The following is a 14,574-nucleotide window of genomic DNA, read 5'->3' on the forward strand; positions in this document are numbered from 1 at the left end:
AAGCAGTGGCACGAGCGCATTCGCGCGGTTGCGCCGAGGGCGCCAACGAGACAGCTGTGGAAAAAGACGACAACGCTCGAGCCATTGCTGATGATGATAGTTTTTCCGCACAGACGCCACAAAACCCCAACTCCTAGCCGTAGACAGCTTCGCGGTAAATACAGCTTTGCTGTATTTTACAGCTTCATTGTAAAAGTATTTTAATATACGTACATGTACTTCTTTGGCATGATGTATATAGTCCTTGCAAGTTTGTTGTTTTTAAACAACGATCTTTTGTTTTGAAAAAAAAAGAGTCCTGTTTAAAGGGCATCAACTTGCCAATTATACACTGTTTAAGAAGTGCCTCGAGCGGCCAGTCGCGCGGCAGTTATGCGTGTATTCGCGGGCTTCTTTCACGCTCGGAAAAACACTTATGTAGCTCGTATTGAGTAACAGAAAGCTGTATCAGGAGTTTCTCGTGTTTCTCTACAATTTTTTCATTGGCGCTTTTCATCTAATGATAATAATTGAGAAATTTAATAAATAATTAAGACTAATTGTCTAATTAGGTGGAATGCAAAAAACAATCTGAGTATCTCCGAGCAACGGCAAACAACATTACCTTGGTTCTGTCCAGCTACGTATAGCATTTGCATGTTTTAAAACTTTGGCGCAAGTTAAGTGAAACAACCTGTACAGTGAACGCAGTTAAACCATGCATGGATCCGGGAGCCGAAAGCGGTGCGGCGTACTGCTAGTGCATTTCTCTCTCATTTACAGCTAAATCGCCACTGATTTTTAAGCGACGCTTTATAGGCTCATGTTTCGGTGGTGGTGGTGTCACGCTGAAAAGTGGGCCGATCCTGGTGATTGTGCCGAAAGGGTTCAAGCTCAATGGCATGTACACCTGTGGGCACGGGGACATCTCATGCGCCCTTGAACTACCCTTGTCACACGTGAGACCCAAACAGGCAAAATCACCAGCCCTTCTCCTGGCGAGAAAATGGGGGTAAGCGAAACTTGTCATCAGATTCTAGCGTGAGGGCTTTCGAAGCCAAGGTGAAACGTCAACCAAGAGCCGCCGACCCTGAGTTTAGGGCAAACGAAGTGGAACGCCTGCGACAGCGTCGTCTTGCCACAAGCTTCGCTTACCCCCATTTTCTCTACAGGGGAAGGGCTCCGAATTTTTTTACTTGCGCTGTTCGCAATTGCAGCGTTTGCCAGCCATGACCACACGGCCAGCTGAGCGCCGACAAGCAGCTTCTTGACGCCGTTTACTCGAATTTACCAGCCTTACACTAAGCGCTTTATTTAACGGAAGATCCCTATACCAACAACCAACAAGATAAAAACGTGCCATCTTGGAAACAATATCAGCAAGTAATAATTGAACAGTCAAGTGCCTTCATTTAGAAATTGAGAAATTTATTTTGAGTCGCTTTCCATACGCGCAAGCCAAGATTTCTTAACTGAACGCAGGGCGCCTTCTAATTTTCCGATCTTTAACGAGCCTCCAAGGTAAATCCCAACTGCGGATTTCTCTACATCTGACCAGCAGGCTTCCGCGATGACTTGGGTTCTCACTTGCGCTTCTGGCTTTTCGTAGCTCTCGCCGCAGGCTTGGCACGCCGGGATCTCGACGAGGTGCTGCTCGCCGCCTTCTTGGACTTGACCCGCCGACCTCTACGTGTCGACGACGAATGGCTGCTATGGGCGTGGCGCCGCCGTTTGCCGCCAGTCTTTTTAGTCGCGCTCGCTGCAGAAGAGGTGCTCTTGGAGCGATGGCGACGGCTCTTGCGTCCCCTCTTTCGTCCGTGGCTGGTCTCCGAGGCGGTGGTGGATTCTCCTCGGCGGCTGGCTTTGCGCTTGTGGCCACCGCGGCCGCTGCGGGACGAGCGCCTGGATCTGCCGCGGCTCTTTCCCCTCTTGGCATGATGGCTGCTGCTGCCGCGGGAGTGACTGCGCGAGCGGTGTCGACGCGTGGTGGCTTTGGCAGTGACAGAGGTGGCGTCGCTCGGGGAGGAGCTCGGTGATCGCGCCTTGCGGCTAACCCTTGGCGCCTTCTGTGAAGGTCCCTTGCTGGTGGACGGGACGTTCACATCAGCGTCGGGTTGCGGTTTATCTGAAGCCTTTCTCGCCTTGGCAGAAGCCCTGGTGGCAATGGCTTGCTGCGCTGCCGTCTTCGCTGGCCGGGACCTCGTTGGTGGAGACGGGTCCTTGGCCGGCCTTCCACGCGTCCGCTTCACGACTGGGGCCTCTTCAGATGTACTGCCCCCATCGTCAGCAGCAGCGGGCTTCCGCTTAGCCCGGGTCGCCTTGGCCGGAGCCGTTTCTTTCTTGGCTGGGTCCTTCTCTGTCATGGCGGCAACAGCACGGCACTCTCCCTCGGCCTCGGTCCTCCGTCGGCCCTCGTTCCCGCGGTCTCCCTGCCGTTGACCTCAGCCTTCGGGCTGACAGGGAATGGACCGCAGGCCTGGCTTCAGGAGGAGCCAAGCCCAGTGGGAGGATGGCCGGCTGCCGTGATCACATCGAAGGTGGCTCCGGCCAGTCGAGCCTGGTTCGCGAGCCCCGTGGAACGGCGCGTGAAGTGCTGGGCTTCATTCTCCTCCGTCGTGCCGATCGTCTCGCGAGCAGTGCTAGCTTTTACAGCGTTGCAATGCTTGGAATGGTTAGCGATGGTAATGCAAACAGCGTAAACAATACCCCATATTTATGAACAGTCTGTTTCAAGCACAATGTTAGTACTACCGGACGCTTCGGAACGGGGATACAAGTGAAAAATGAACTTGTGCATTTCGTAATCGCACGTATTGCTGAGAGCAGCTGTGCAGTACGGATTTACCACAAAAAGTTGTACTGATCTATATGTGTATGACTTAGGGAGTGGACTTATGCTATTGCAATTTTAAAATGCTTGTAATCTTTAGTCGATATTATGGGTTTCTTCCACTCTTTCAATCTAAGGTAATGCACGTATTCCCAGCCCTATTACTACTTTAGGGTAAAACAGGATACTCTCTACTATTATGTCCGCATCACCACCCAGCAATATTTCTCATCAAATTTGATACTTTTTCTAATATTTTGTGAGTCAACAGAACGTCTCCCTGTGCCTTAAAGGGGCCCTGAACCACTTTTCATCGAAGTGGAGAAAGGCATTTCAAGTGAAAATAGGCCATTTCAGAAATACTTTGCCGCAAAAAGTACTTCAATGCGTTCAGCAGAAGCGGAGGTATTGACAATCGAACAGGGCAATGCCATGCACTGCGAAGGCTACAGGGTTGTGGGGCGTGACCTCAACGCTCCGCCTTCTAAATGCCACCGTGGCGCACAGTTCAAATTTCATTTTGGATGTTAACGTAGACGCCACGACATATGATTTTGGAGCCTGCGATGCGCTAAACGTAAGCCAGGCGAGGTTGTCCTCAGCGAGCCGCAGTGCGTTTAGCCATTGGACTCGTGGCGGCTACCCACGGCGGCCGCGGTATCTACGCTGTGTAGCCGAGCGCAGCTATTAGCGGCGAGGATAGGGTGCCTCGAGGCCCAGCGCCGCAGTGGCGCTGGCATCGAGGCACCCTAGTCACCCTAGGCTAGAAAGTGTAGTGGCGCCCTCTTGCGAGTGACGTCACGGCCAGGACGGCGCTCGCTCCGGCTCGCTCGGCTACCACGCGCGGCTCGTTCGCTTCGGGGAAGCGCGGTGTATGGGAAGCGCCAACCGTACTTCCTGAATCATGTTTTGGCTGCTTTCTGCTGTCACGGATTAAGTGCATTCTCGTCTTCGAAACTGCGTGCATCGTGAAAATTTGCTGCTTGGATATCGAAGCTATATAGAGTTGCAGGGGTTTCTGCTTTTGCGACGCAAAGGTGCGCCATGTATGTTCATAAATATTGCGTTAAAACAATGTCTGCAAATTCAGTGTGGAAAATTTTAATTTTACGCTGCTTCGCTCCAAACTTAGCATTTCTTTAGTACTTAGTTATGACATTTCGTTTTACACGGTAAAGCAATATTGGTATTTGGTGTCAACTTTATATATAAATCAGTACGTTAGAAAAGGAGGCTGCTTGCGAAGCTTTCGTCAAGCTTCTTATTGCTCTGTTGAGTTGTTCTACTCAAATTTGGGTACTGGAGTAATGCGTAAAAACAAGAGTTAGGCGCACACACATGTATTACCAAAAAAAAATTGCTGCTACTTTCACCTTTCTCTGAAACAGCCACCCAGAAAAAGCATTATGCATGGTATAGCAATCACCTGAAAGGTTCGTGGTTAAGATCGAGAGCCAAGCCATTACATGCCATGAAATGCTTCAGGGTGGCCTGAAGTGGTCTTTATCGGCAATATGGTAGACACCTCCCGCAATGGAAGCAACCGACAATCATTATGTATGACGTTATGACGATGGGCGCAGTGTTCGTGAAACCCTTCCGTTCACTACAACTTCGAATTGAAACCATGGAGTAATCCTTTACAATGCCTATTTTAAATGCCTATAACATACTCGAGGCACCAGACTGCAGCTTCGGCTCCCTGCAAAAGGCAGCCGAAGATGCCTCTTCTGGGCATCTTCGTTACGCAACATTGTCACGCAACTACAGTCTGCATGTCGATGTCTCGAACTACAATGGTGTTTAGTTATACGAATAGAGAACCATTCGCTACGTCAGCCCATAAAAGACCCCCTCGTATACCCGCCTCATAAAGAAGATACTATATATGCAAGCCTCATATGAATTCACTTGATTTTTGACCTCCTTCGGTGAATGCTGATATTTTCTGTGTGCCATACCACTAAAGAATGAAGCTGCGGCTTCTTGGTGACGGCAGCCGTACGGTCTAAAAGGCATATTTCGCCCAAAACGTTGCACCTAGCAGTTGTGTCAGTTTCGCCAAGCAGATCGGAAAGAACGGTTCCCCAAGCAACAAGCAGCGCTAAATTGTTAAACTGAGCAGAGCGTGTAGCACTGAGAAGAGAATAAATATTGGTCCATGGGTGCTATGCAGGATCCGCCGAGTTTGGCGAAACTCGGAATCTTCACGAGCTCTGGCGACGCCCCAAGATGAAAGAACTTATGGTAACAAGATAAACTTTGTCCGTCGGACGCCTCCAGTTTTGTTGGTTTATCTAGATTTACTCTGGGTGGCTATCATCTCTTGGGCGTTGCCATATGTGTAGTCGACAAACTGGGGCTCACGTGATCATACGGTCGGTGCCTGGTCATACCTTCTTTCACTTGTTTGTTGTTCCACCGAGTGCATTACAGCCACAAGCAAGTTATAAAATAAACGCATTTAGCAAAATAATATTAGCCACAATAATGTGGGTTATAAGTATTTTAAAGTTTACAAGATGTACACTGAATGTGTATTAGACTAATTTGTAGTTTAATACGTTTCGCGTTATACCACGAGGGGACGCTCGCCCTCCTCTATTTTCCTCTGGATTGGATTGGCGCGGCTCGCTACGTGCATTCGCCCCAATTTCCAAGCACAGATTGGTGTTCGCCTCGTTTTCACACTGGGCTTTCTACAGATCGCTCGTTGCTCGCGCTAAAGTAAGGCTGCGGGACGAAGTGAGCGTCGGCTAGCGCAGAAGTGGTTTGCCGGGCGCTTACCGTGTAAGCACTCACGAATGCCGGAAAGCACTCATACAAGGGTCAGAAAACTACGCTTTATTTTATTTTATTTTACTTTGTGATGCACCTTCATACTGGCTAGCGCCTAGCGATGGCTTCTAACAACCGCAGGAAAGAGTCTTTATACTGGGTAGCCCGAGCGATTCGTGGCTTCTAACAAACGCAAGCAAGGGTCTTTTCAGCGCACGTGGCCGTTGATTGCCACCACATCCATCCCAGGTGGGACTCCAGCATCGGTGCAGTTACCCTGTACCCACCGCTGACGAGGTGGCGCATCATTTTTTGACGATAACTTTCTATTTTTTGCGTGTCAACACCCGTGATGGGATCCACAAATTTCACGCTGTGGTTGAGTGTCTACCAATGTCTGCCATTGAGGCATAGCCCCGTTAGCATCAAGTGAATTTGGGATACAGTTGTAGGCGGCCAATTCATCCGCCGTGGTTGCTCAGTGGCTATGGTGTTGGGCTGCTGAGCGCGAGGTCGCGGGATCGAATCCCGGCCATGGCAGCCGCAATTCGATGGGGGGCGAAATGCGAAAACACCCGTGTACTTAGATTTAGGTGCACGTTAAAGAACCCCAGGTGGTCAAAATTTCTGGAGTCCCCCTCTGCACGGTGTGCCTCATTATCAGATCGTGGTTTTGGCACGTAAAACCCCATAATTTCTTTATGCGGCCAATTGGTCACTATGACTAATGGTCCCCAGTCGAACATTGGCTGCAATAATGGCGCCTAGCATCGCCGCCTTTCGTTGGTCGACTTCGAAAAGTCGCCACACCCTACCGGTCGTGCAGACCGTGCCGGAGACCCCTGGGCCACCATCTTTAACACCGCCGTAATTTTGGCAGCTGGGCGGTACGTTGTCTCCCGTCATTAGGCGGCCTGATTGTACTTTTGCTCACCCCGATGAAGGCACTCGTCAATTTGCGCTATCTTCCCGGGGCCACTGAGTGGAGGTCGCGCCAGGAGCTCGTCCCTCGCGACCTCACGACGGTAGTTCCTCCAGTCGGCGGTGGCGTGCTCCGATAGAGGAAACAAGTCTCCGGTCATCTCCTTCAACAGGCATATGTCTACGCTTTTGGTCACGCAGTACGTGAGTCAAATCTTTTGCCGCCAAGAGAGGTGGTCGTTCGGATGGCTGAGGCGGTCCGTGTTGGCGAAGTAACTTCCTTCGCCTCTCTGCCCGTGCAGTACAGCGGTACCGTGTGCGAAAACTGATTTCGGCACCTGTTGCACCGGAAGGCAGCCCGGCGTCCATTCTGAGTCTTGCTATATAATGTGACCAATTCGCCTTCGCAGGTTCGTTGGTCCGGGTTGAACCCCAGGTGCTCGCAGGTTCTCCAGTACTCCGATGACGACGCCGGACCTGGACTGGGGCTGGGGCGCGGTGGACGAACAGCGCTTGAAGCCGGGGAGAGCCGAAGCGATCGCACGAACTTTTCCTCCGCAGCCCAGTCACACCACTCTGTGCTCGGGAAGCATAATTTGCCCACCACGCTGTCTCAGCAGACGAGGGCCTTCGCCTAACTTGTCACACAACCAGCGTCCTGACGCTTTGCAAAGGCAAAAATGACGCTGAAACTGTACGTCGGTCACGTAGGTGAACGGGTCCATACGCTCATATTGACGCTTACTGCCGCTGGATGCGATGATACAGGCTACTGCTGCCGCCGACATGTTCACGAGTTCAACTTGAGGGAGGTTTCACGATGTACGAGTTTGGCACGAGTTCGCCTGTCAATCAAAACCGTAGGTCACTGCCCCACGCGAGCCATGTAACTCTTGTGCGCGCCCACCATGGTTGGGCCACGCCCAACTTATTTTTCCGCAACAGCGACGTGGTGCGGGACTGAGAGGCATCAACAATCTTGACCGCCAAAATAAAACACGCACAACGCGTTGTCATCGGTGATGTACTGAGCACCACTATATAAAAAAAAGCGTCGACTATCACTGGCATATCTTCTTGGGCTGTGATGGCCCCACAGCACGGTTCATTGCCTGCATTTTGGCGACCTAGCGCACAGCAAATAGTTATCGGCACGTGACTGTAGCTGCTTGCAAGGTGTCGATGCGCCGTGGTGGACGACGATCCTGAGCAGTACGTAGTGTTTTTCAACGACAACGTATCGCAGCTGTCGTTTGATATGGCTGCTCTGTCATCGGTGATGTATCGGAGCCGCCATGTAGTAAACACGGTCAGCGGTCAGCGCAAGCACACCCAGTGTGATGGCATTTCTTCATAACAAGCAGAGCACACTAAACAAATGCAACACCTTCCTGCGTTGGAAGTCTAATTTCCTAAGTGCACACAAGAGCCCTCAGCCGCCAAAATGCGATTGCTGCGCTGTTGTTAAGATATTCAACTGCGATCGCTGATAGCGAAGCAGCAGAGGCAATCGGCAAGCACATTGGAGTGAACAGCACACCTAACTTCTGCGTACATGCGCACGGAGGCACCTTCACTGGGCAAGCGGTGACAAGCGATGAATTGTGTCGCTGGGCAGCACGCTCTTCGCAATGCATCGCGCAGACTTCGCGCACGCAGATAAACTGGTGCATTTTCGCTGTGCTGCGTCACTACGGACCCTAGAATACGGCAAAGTCATTTTGCAGCGACAGCCGTTTCTCCCGTCTCTGTGGCTAGAGTGTCGTTTCAGTTGGTAAAGCGGTGGCCTTAATTGCAGCCTCAGTGAAGCACCTGCGGTGGACAGCCATGCCGCAGCGCTGCGTTGCCATTCCCCTAATAGACAGGAAATGGACAGATCATTGTCATGACTGACTTAATCGGATGGATGGATGCTATGAGCGTCCCCTTTGAAACGGTGTGGTGGGTTGCGCCACCAAGCTCTTGTTAATATTTTGCCTAATGCCCTACCTTTATTTTTGAGAAACACACAAATAGAAAGAAATCCACGCATCAACCTTTTTGATCCATTACTGGGAGCTCTGTTTCTGTACGTCTCCGTTGTTTGTGGTCTTCCTACTTTTCTTCCACCAAACCTCCAACCACCTCTTACTAATCTCTACAGCTGGCATGTTTATTATGCCCGTGCTATCCCTGAACCCAAGGACTTCAAGGAGGTCAGAGGAGCCTAGACTTGCAGCTGGGTAGATTTCTTCACATTCCAATAAAACATGTTCCACCGTTTCTCTAGCTTTACCACAGCAAGCACATGCGGCGCCATCCTTGGTGTACTTCGCTTTATAACTGCGCCTTCTAAGGCATCCTGATCTCGCTTCGAAAAGTAAGGAGCTTCCCTTTTAGTTATCATAAATTGTTTCTTTCCTGACTTCCCTTTTCACTTTGAGGTAGTTAGTCATAGCAGGTTTCTTTTCCATTGCCGCCACCCATAACCTTGTCTCAGCCTGTCTCACTTTGCGTTTGACGTTCTTTGTCGCCATGTTGCTGGCCATACCGGTCACATATTTGCTGGTAAGCTTCATAGTTCTTTTCCTCCACTGTGAATCAATGTTTTGCCTGTACAAATACCTGAATACTCTTCCACCCCATCTAATTTCTTCCATTTTCCTCAGTCGTTATTCAAAATCAATTTTACTCTGAGCCTCCCTTGCTTCAAAATTTGTCCATGCCATATCATCCTGCACAGCTTCATTAGTAGTCTTCCCGTGGGCGCCCAACGCGAGGCGTCCCACTGACCTTTGGTTGCCATCGAGTCCTGATTGTTCTCCTGACTTCAAGCAAGCAACCGCATTCCCAAATGTAAGCCCTGGTACCATTACCCCTTTCCACATACCCCGGAGCACCTCGTACCTATTGTATCTCCATAGCGCCCTGTGTTTAATTATGGCCGCATTTCTCTTCCCTTTTGCTGTTGTTGTTTTCTCCTGTGTCTCCAGATATCTATCGCCTTCGTTTATCCATATACGAAGGTATTTGTATTCTTTTACCCGAGATAATTCCTGGCCCTGAATCAACACTGTCTGTTCACTGTTTTCATTGAATACCATAAAACCAGATTTTTAGCGCTAAATTTTAATCCTAACTTCTCACATTCTTCTCCACAGATATCAGGCAGACGTTACATATCACTTTGGTTGTTAGCAAGCAACACAAGGTCGTCCGCGTAAAATAAACCTGGAAGCAGCTGCTCAACTGTTGTGCCGGCTTGTTTGTATGAGAGGTTAAACCCGATATTGATTCCTTCTAGCGCTCTTTCCATCCTTACCACGTACATCATAAACAGCAGCGGGGATAAAGGGCAGCCCTGTCTGAGTCCCTTGTTGATGTCAACTTTATCCTCGCTCGTCGTCCCTTCCCATTCAACGCAAACAGTATTTTCTCGGTAAATCTCCCTCAATAGCTGTATACAGTCGTTGCCTATACCTTCCCCTTGTAGGATATTCCACAAAATGCTGCGATCTACGTTCTCATACGCTCCGGTAATGTCTAGAAAAGTCACATATAGTGGTCTTCTTTCTTTTCCGGATATTTCAATACACTGAGTAAGGACAAATAAGTTATCATCCAGCCGCCTATCGATTTTGAAACCATACTGAAGTTGTCCCATTATGCCATTATTCTCTGCCCATGCTTGCAGCTTCAATTTATTCGCCTGCATTGGTCACCTGTATACCACCGATGTAATGGTCAGCGGTCGATAAGAGTGAATCTTATCTTTTTCCCCTTACCATTATAAATAAATTTCATCCTACTTTGTCTCCAAGTGTCTGGTATTCGCCTATGTTGTAAGCATTTTGCTACTGCTTTCAACAGAGCTTCCTTGCTTTTTGGTCCTAGCTTCTGCTAGAAAAGAGAGCGTTTGAGATACAGCTAGGGGATTCGCGGTGTACTTGCGAGCTCCACGCACAACGTGCGACAGCAAAACTTTGCTGAGATGTTCACAGCGGCGTATATGCATGCTACCCGCGGACTATGTTATTACAGAAAGGCCGAGGGGTGGTTCAGGGCCCCTTTAAGACGAGTCCATTTCGAATGCATTGTCGTGATGCTGACTGCTGCGTGATTTCTTTTCGGGGCATCTATTCTGCGGCGTGATTTTATAACAGTTCAGAAAGCGAACCGTTCGCTTTCCCTTATGTGACAGGTCATAATGATGATTGTTATGACGAAAGCGTAATTTTCACCGATAACGCGAGGACAAATGAACGGTTTGGTTTCAGAACCGTGTAAAATTCTCACCCCTGAGCAGGCATGGTGGCTGCACAGCCACAATAATTCGACCTGTTGATGCACTGATTGGCTTCCGAGAAGTCATGTTTTTTTTGTCTTTTTTTTTCTTTTTTTCACAGCGGCTGTTAAGCTTTTCGTAAGTGCGTTTCGTGCCGGCAGAAAACTCGGCCCACCTGTGTGTACTGAGCCACGCAACCTCCTCGCATCACACACGTCCGTAGGGCGCAGTCTCGCCGCGGCATGCGTGCGCTTCGCTTTCCCTCTGCCCATACGTCTTCTTCTTCTTTATGGGGTTTTACGTGCCAAAACCAGTTCTGATTATGAGGCACGCCGTAGTGGAGGGCTCCGGATTAATTTCGACCACCTGGGGTTCTTTAACGTGCACTACAACGCAAGCACACGGGCGTTTTTGCATTTCGCCTCCATCGAAATGCAGCCGCCGGGGCCGGGATTCGATCCCGCGACCTCGTGCTCAGCAGCGCAACGCCCTAGCTGACTGAGCCACCCCGGCGGGTACCCTCTGCCCATACGAGGAGAAGCAAGTGTTCGCTTAGCCGTGACCACGGTGTAAGATATATACTCTTTAGGTGAGTACACTCGCCGGACTCGATCGGCCAAATAAAGTAGCAAAGGCGCGCGCCGATCGGCCCGGTGACGGCAGCGGATACGTATCGGCAGTACGACGCACCTTCAACACAGAAAGCTTTTTATTGGTTTAATCTCCGGTTGTTATAGCAACCGGCGGTTCGCGGGAAATCCGAAATGATTGAGTGACGCACGAAAGTAGGTCACCGGGGAGAGGGCATGCGCGCGTGCCTTGTCGGCGCACGCTCTCGCCTGCGTTCTAACTAAAGTTGCGTCGTTCCGCCGATAGGTATCCGCTGCCGTCACCGCCCCGATAGGCGCGCGCCCTTGCTACTTTATCTGGTCGATCGCGTCTAGCAAGCAAGCCGAGAAGTGTCCCCACCTAAACAGTATATCTTACACCGTGGCCGTGACATCACTGATATGCTAGAACGCTATGAGCAGCCGGCACGCCTAAAGTCCCTATATAAGAAAAGTACCGCCATCCTTTGACAAATGCCGCTTCGCTCTCTCCTGTGTTATCCTGTATCTACGATTGGGCGATGATAGCGCGCGCTTTTCAGTTCTTTATATTTTCTTTTTTTCCGCCTCAGAGCCGTGTTGAAAGTCCTCTGCGCAGCCGCAGTCGCTGGCGGCGGTGGCGGCGCGCGCCCGGCCTGAAAGCTTCAACGTGGACTTTCTAGGTGCGCCACCGTCGACTTCGCTTTCGCAAGCAAAAAGTAAATAAAAAAGTTGCAGTGGCTTAGCTCGGCTATGCCAGGATATACGTAGCGTTAGCAAAGGTTCAGCTGATTAGCAAAGGTTCAGCTGTTTAGCATCTCGTCCGTGTCTACCGGCACGTTCACCACGGGTCCCTTAATGCCAAACTGACCATTTCTCCGGTTCATTAGACGACGGCTCTGAACGAAGGGAATGCGTGGCGAAAGTAAACGTTCGGCCACATCGTTCAGAACCGGTAGACCTGCCGGCATGGCCGGGTAACGATACCCATTGGTAACGCTAAAGAGTGGAATCTTCTGCTTAACGAGAAAGTTCCTGCACGTTGTACAAACCCGCGCCACGGTTTCAGCCCACTGAGGCGCCGCCGTTAAACTCAACGTTTCACGCATGGCACTACTCAGCGGCGTCAAGTCTTTCATGTGCCATAGTCTTTCGCACACGTCGCACACATATCCAAACGGATTGTTTACGAAGTCCGTCTGGAAGGTCCGAGTCGCACTGGCGCTTTCGCTGAGTTTCACAGTATATTCAGTCGATCGGCGAGCCTTGACGTCATCGACGGCGTTTTGTTGTTGCTGCAGGGGTGGTCGGCACGTCGCTCAGCCTCCTGACGACGCCGCTTTGCTAGACGTTCGTCCCTTTGCTCCAGTGTATCCGCAGCACATTTAGCCTTCTTCTGTTCATTCCTCCTACGCTCAACCGCTAATTGCCAGGCAACTACTTCGGGATCCGATGAGTCAAGCTTCTCCGTTCTTCTGCGCTGTTGAGCAGCATTTGCGCTCTCCTTCTCCATGGCTATACCACACTGACAAACGCCAGTCAGAAGCGCAGCGGCTCCAGCGCAGTGTCAGACGGCGACTGCACAGCGAGCGCGCGCCGGCGCCAGTGCGTCTACCACGGCTACGACGTCACTCCTCTGGAATGCGCAGACCGGCGGCGGTGAGTCGCGCGCGGCGGCGGCGGAGTGCGCGAGAGGTGCCGGCTCCGGTGGCTCCGGTGCGCAAGCCGTGTGACATCACTGATCCTTGCGCATGCGCAGCACGGCTCTTGATGTGCCGCGCAAGACGGGCTTGGCTAGGCCAGTGTAGCTAACGCTACAAAAGCAAGCGCTTTAGGAGAGGAGGCGGCGGAGGAAAGAGTAGATGGCGGTACTTTTCTTATATAGGGACTTTAGGCACGCCGACAGACGTGTCGCCTCTCTCGTCTAGTGATCACGCGTACACAGCTACCATGGGGCGACCGTAGAAAGGCAAGACTCCGGAGGAAGAAGCCGCCTACAAGGAAGCTTGCCGCGCGGCTCAGCGGGACTACAATCGAGGAACTAGAGCCGATCCTGCCGATCGCGCCGAGGCCGCCGCCGACAAGCCGCAAGCTTTCCAAGAACTTAGCAAATCTTGGCGACACTTAGTATGAGCATAGTTAAGCCATACATAACCTCGTAAGACTTACCAAAACCTAGCAACGCTTCGTATGAGCCTAGCCAAGCCATGAATAACATCGCAAAACTTTGCAAAACCTAGCAACATTTGAGTCTCGTTTATAGTCCGACGTTATCGGCGCGCGAGCCAGCGTCGTTTGCGGCCAGTCGCGCTAAGCCGGTTGCACTGCGCCAGCAGAAACGCCATCTTCTCTATACATGGAGGAAGGAAAAAAACTAGGAGGGAACGTCACGTGACAATCTTGAAGCCTAGTCATAAAAAAAACTAGAGGAATGGGATGATGGGAAATAGGTCCTCACGTGGTAGACGAGCGGTATATTTTACTCGGCTCGCATCGGTGGCTTCAGTTTCATCTTCTGCGGGCATCGCTGCGGGGGTTTCGGAATGTGCGCGCAAAGTAGGCGTGGCCAACGCACGCGGAGGTTAGTGAAGGAATTCAAGTGTGTGAAGCATTTGAGTCTGTGTTATGTCAAGTAGGCAACGCACCGAACCACCACGCGGCTCGCCGCTTAAGCAGCAGACAGGCGCCAAGGCTGTTGCGAACGGAAGCGTTGGTTAACCGGCATTGAGCCCAACATACCAGGAGGACCACCTCAAGGGCGACTGGTTGCGTTTCAGGGCGGTTTCAGGGAAACCAGGAAACCTTTCGCCCTGCAAACGTGTGAAGGCAACCAAGTCGCCCTTCCGACGACGATTCGTTGCGTTTGGGGACGTCTTCTGGAAAACAATGATGAGGTGCAATAAGCATTGAATAAAAAATGAACCAATTACTGTTGTAAAAATATGCTTTCCATACTACAAGTACACCAGCAACACAATGAATCCACAAGTGCACATGAATGCTGACATTTTTCCCTTGCGGTTATGTATTCAGTTTTCATGCCATTTCACACTAGCAGAGAAAAAATGGTTCCCCTGGCAGTGTTTGACTCTAGGACATAATTCTCTGGAGCTTTACTCGCATTCGTAAACAGCTGAATAAACTCTAGATAATGCACTAATTCCGTCCATTTGCTTTATTATATAACGAAAATGGATCCCCGAGGCGCGTCTCAA

The 14,574-nt window shown here is 50.7% G+C and overlaps 1 protein-coding gene across 1 annotated transcript; it reads right to left on the minus strand.

Moving 5' to 3' along the window:
* Nucleotides 1-1,562: 1,562 nt before the first annotated feature.
* On the minus strand, nucleotides 1,563-2,342 carry LOC119441291 (serine/arginine-rich splicing factor 4-like). Its single transcript, XM_037705918.1, has one exon. It carries the CDS (start codon nucleotides 2,340-2,342, stop codon nucleotides 1,563-1,565), a length of 780 nt encoding a protein of 259 aa, XP_037561846.1.
* Nucleotides 2,343-14,574: the final 12,232 nt, after the last annotated feature.

The sequence above is a fragment of the Dermacentor silvarum genome, chromosome 1 (genome assembly GCF_013339745.2).
Source record: "Dermacentor silvarum isolate Dsil-2018 chromosome 1, BIME_Dsil_1.4, whole genome shotgun sequence".
Taxonomy (NCBI): domain Eukaryota; kingdom Metazoa; phylum Arthropoda; class Arachnida; order Ixodida; family Ixodidae; genus Dermacentor; species Dermacentor silvarum.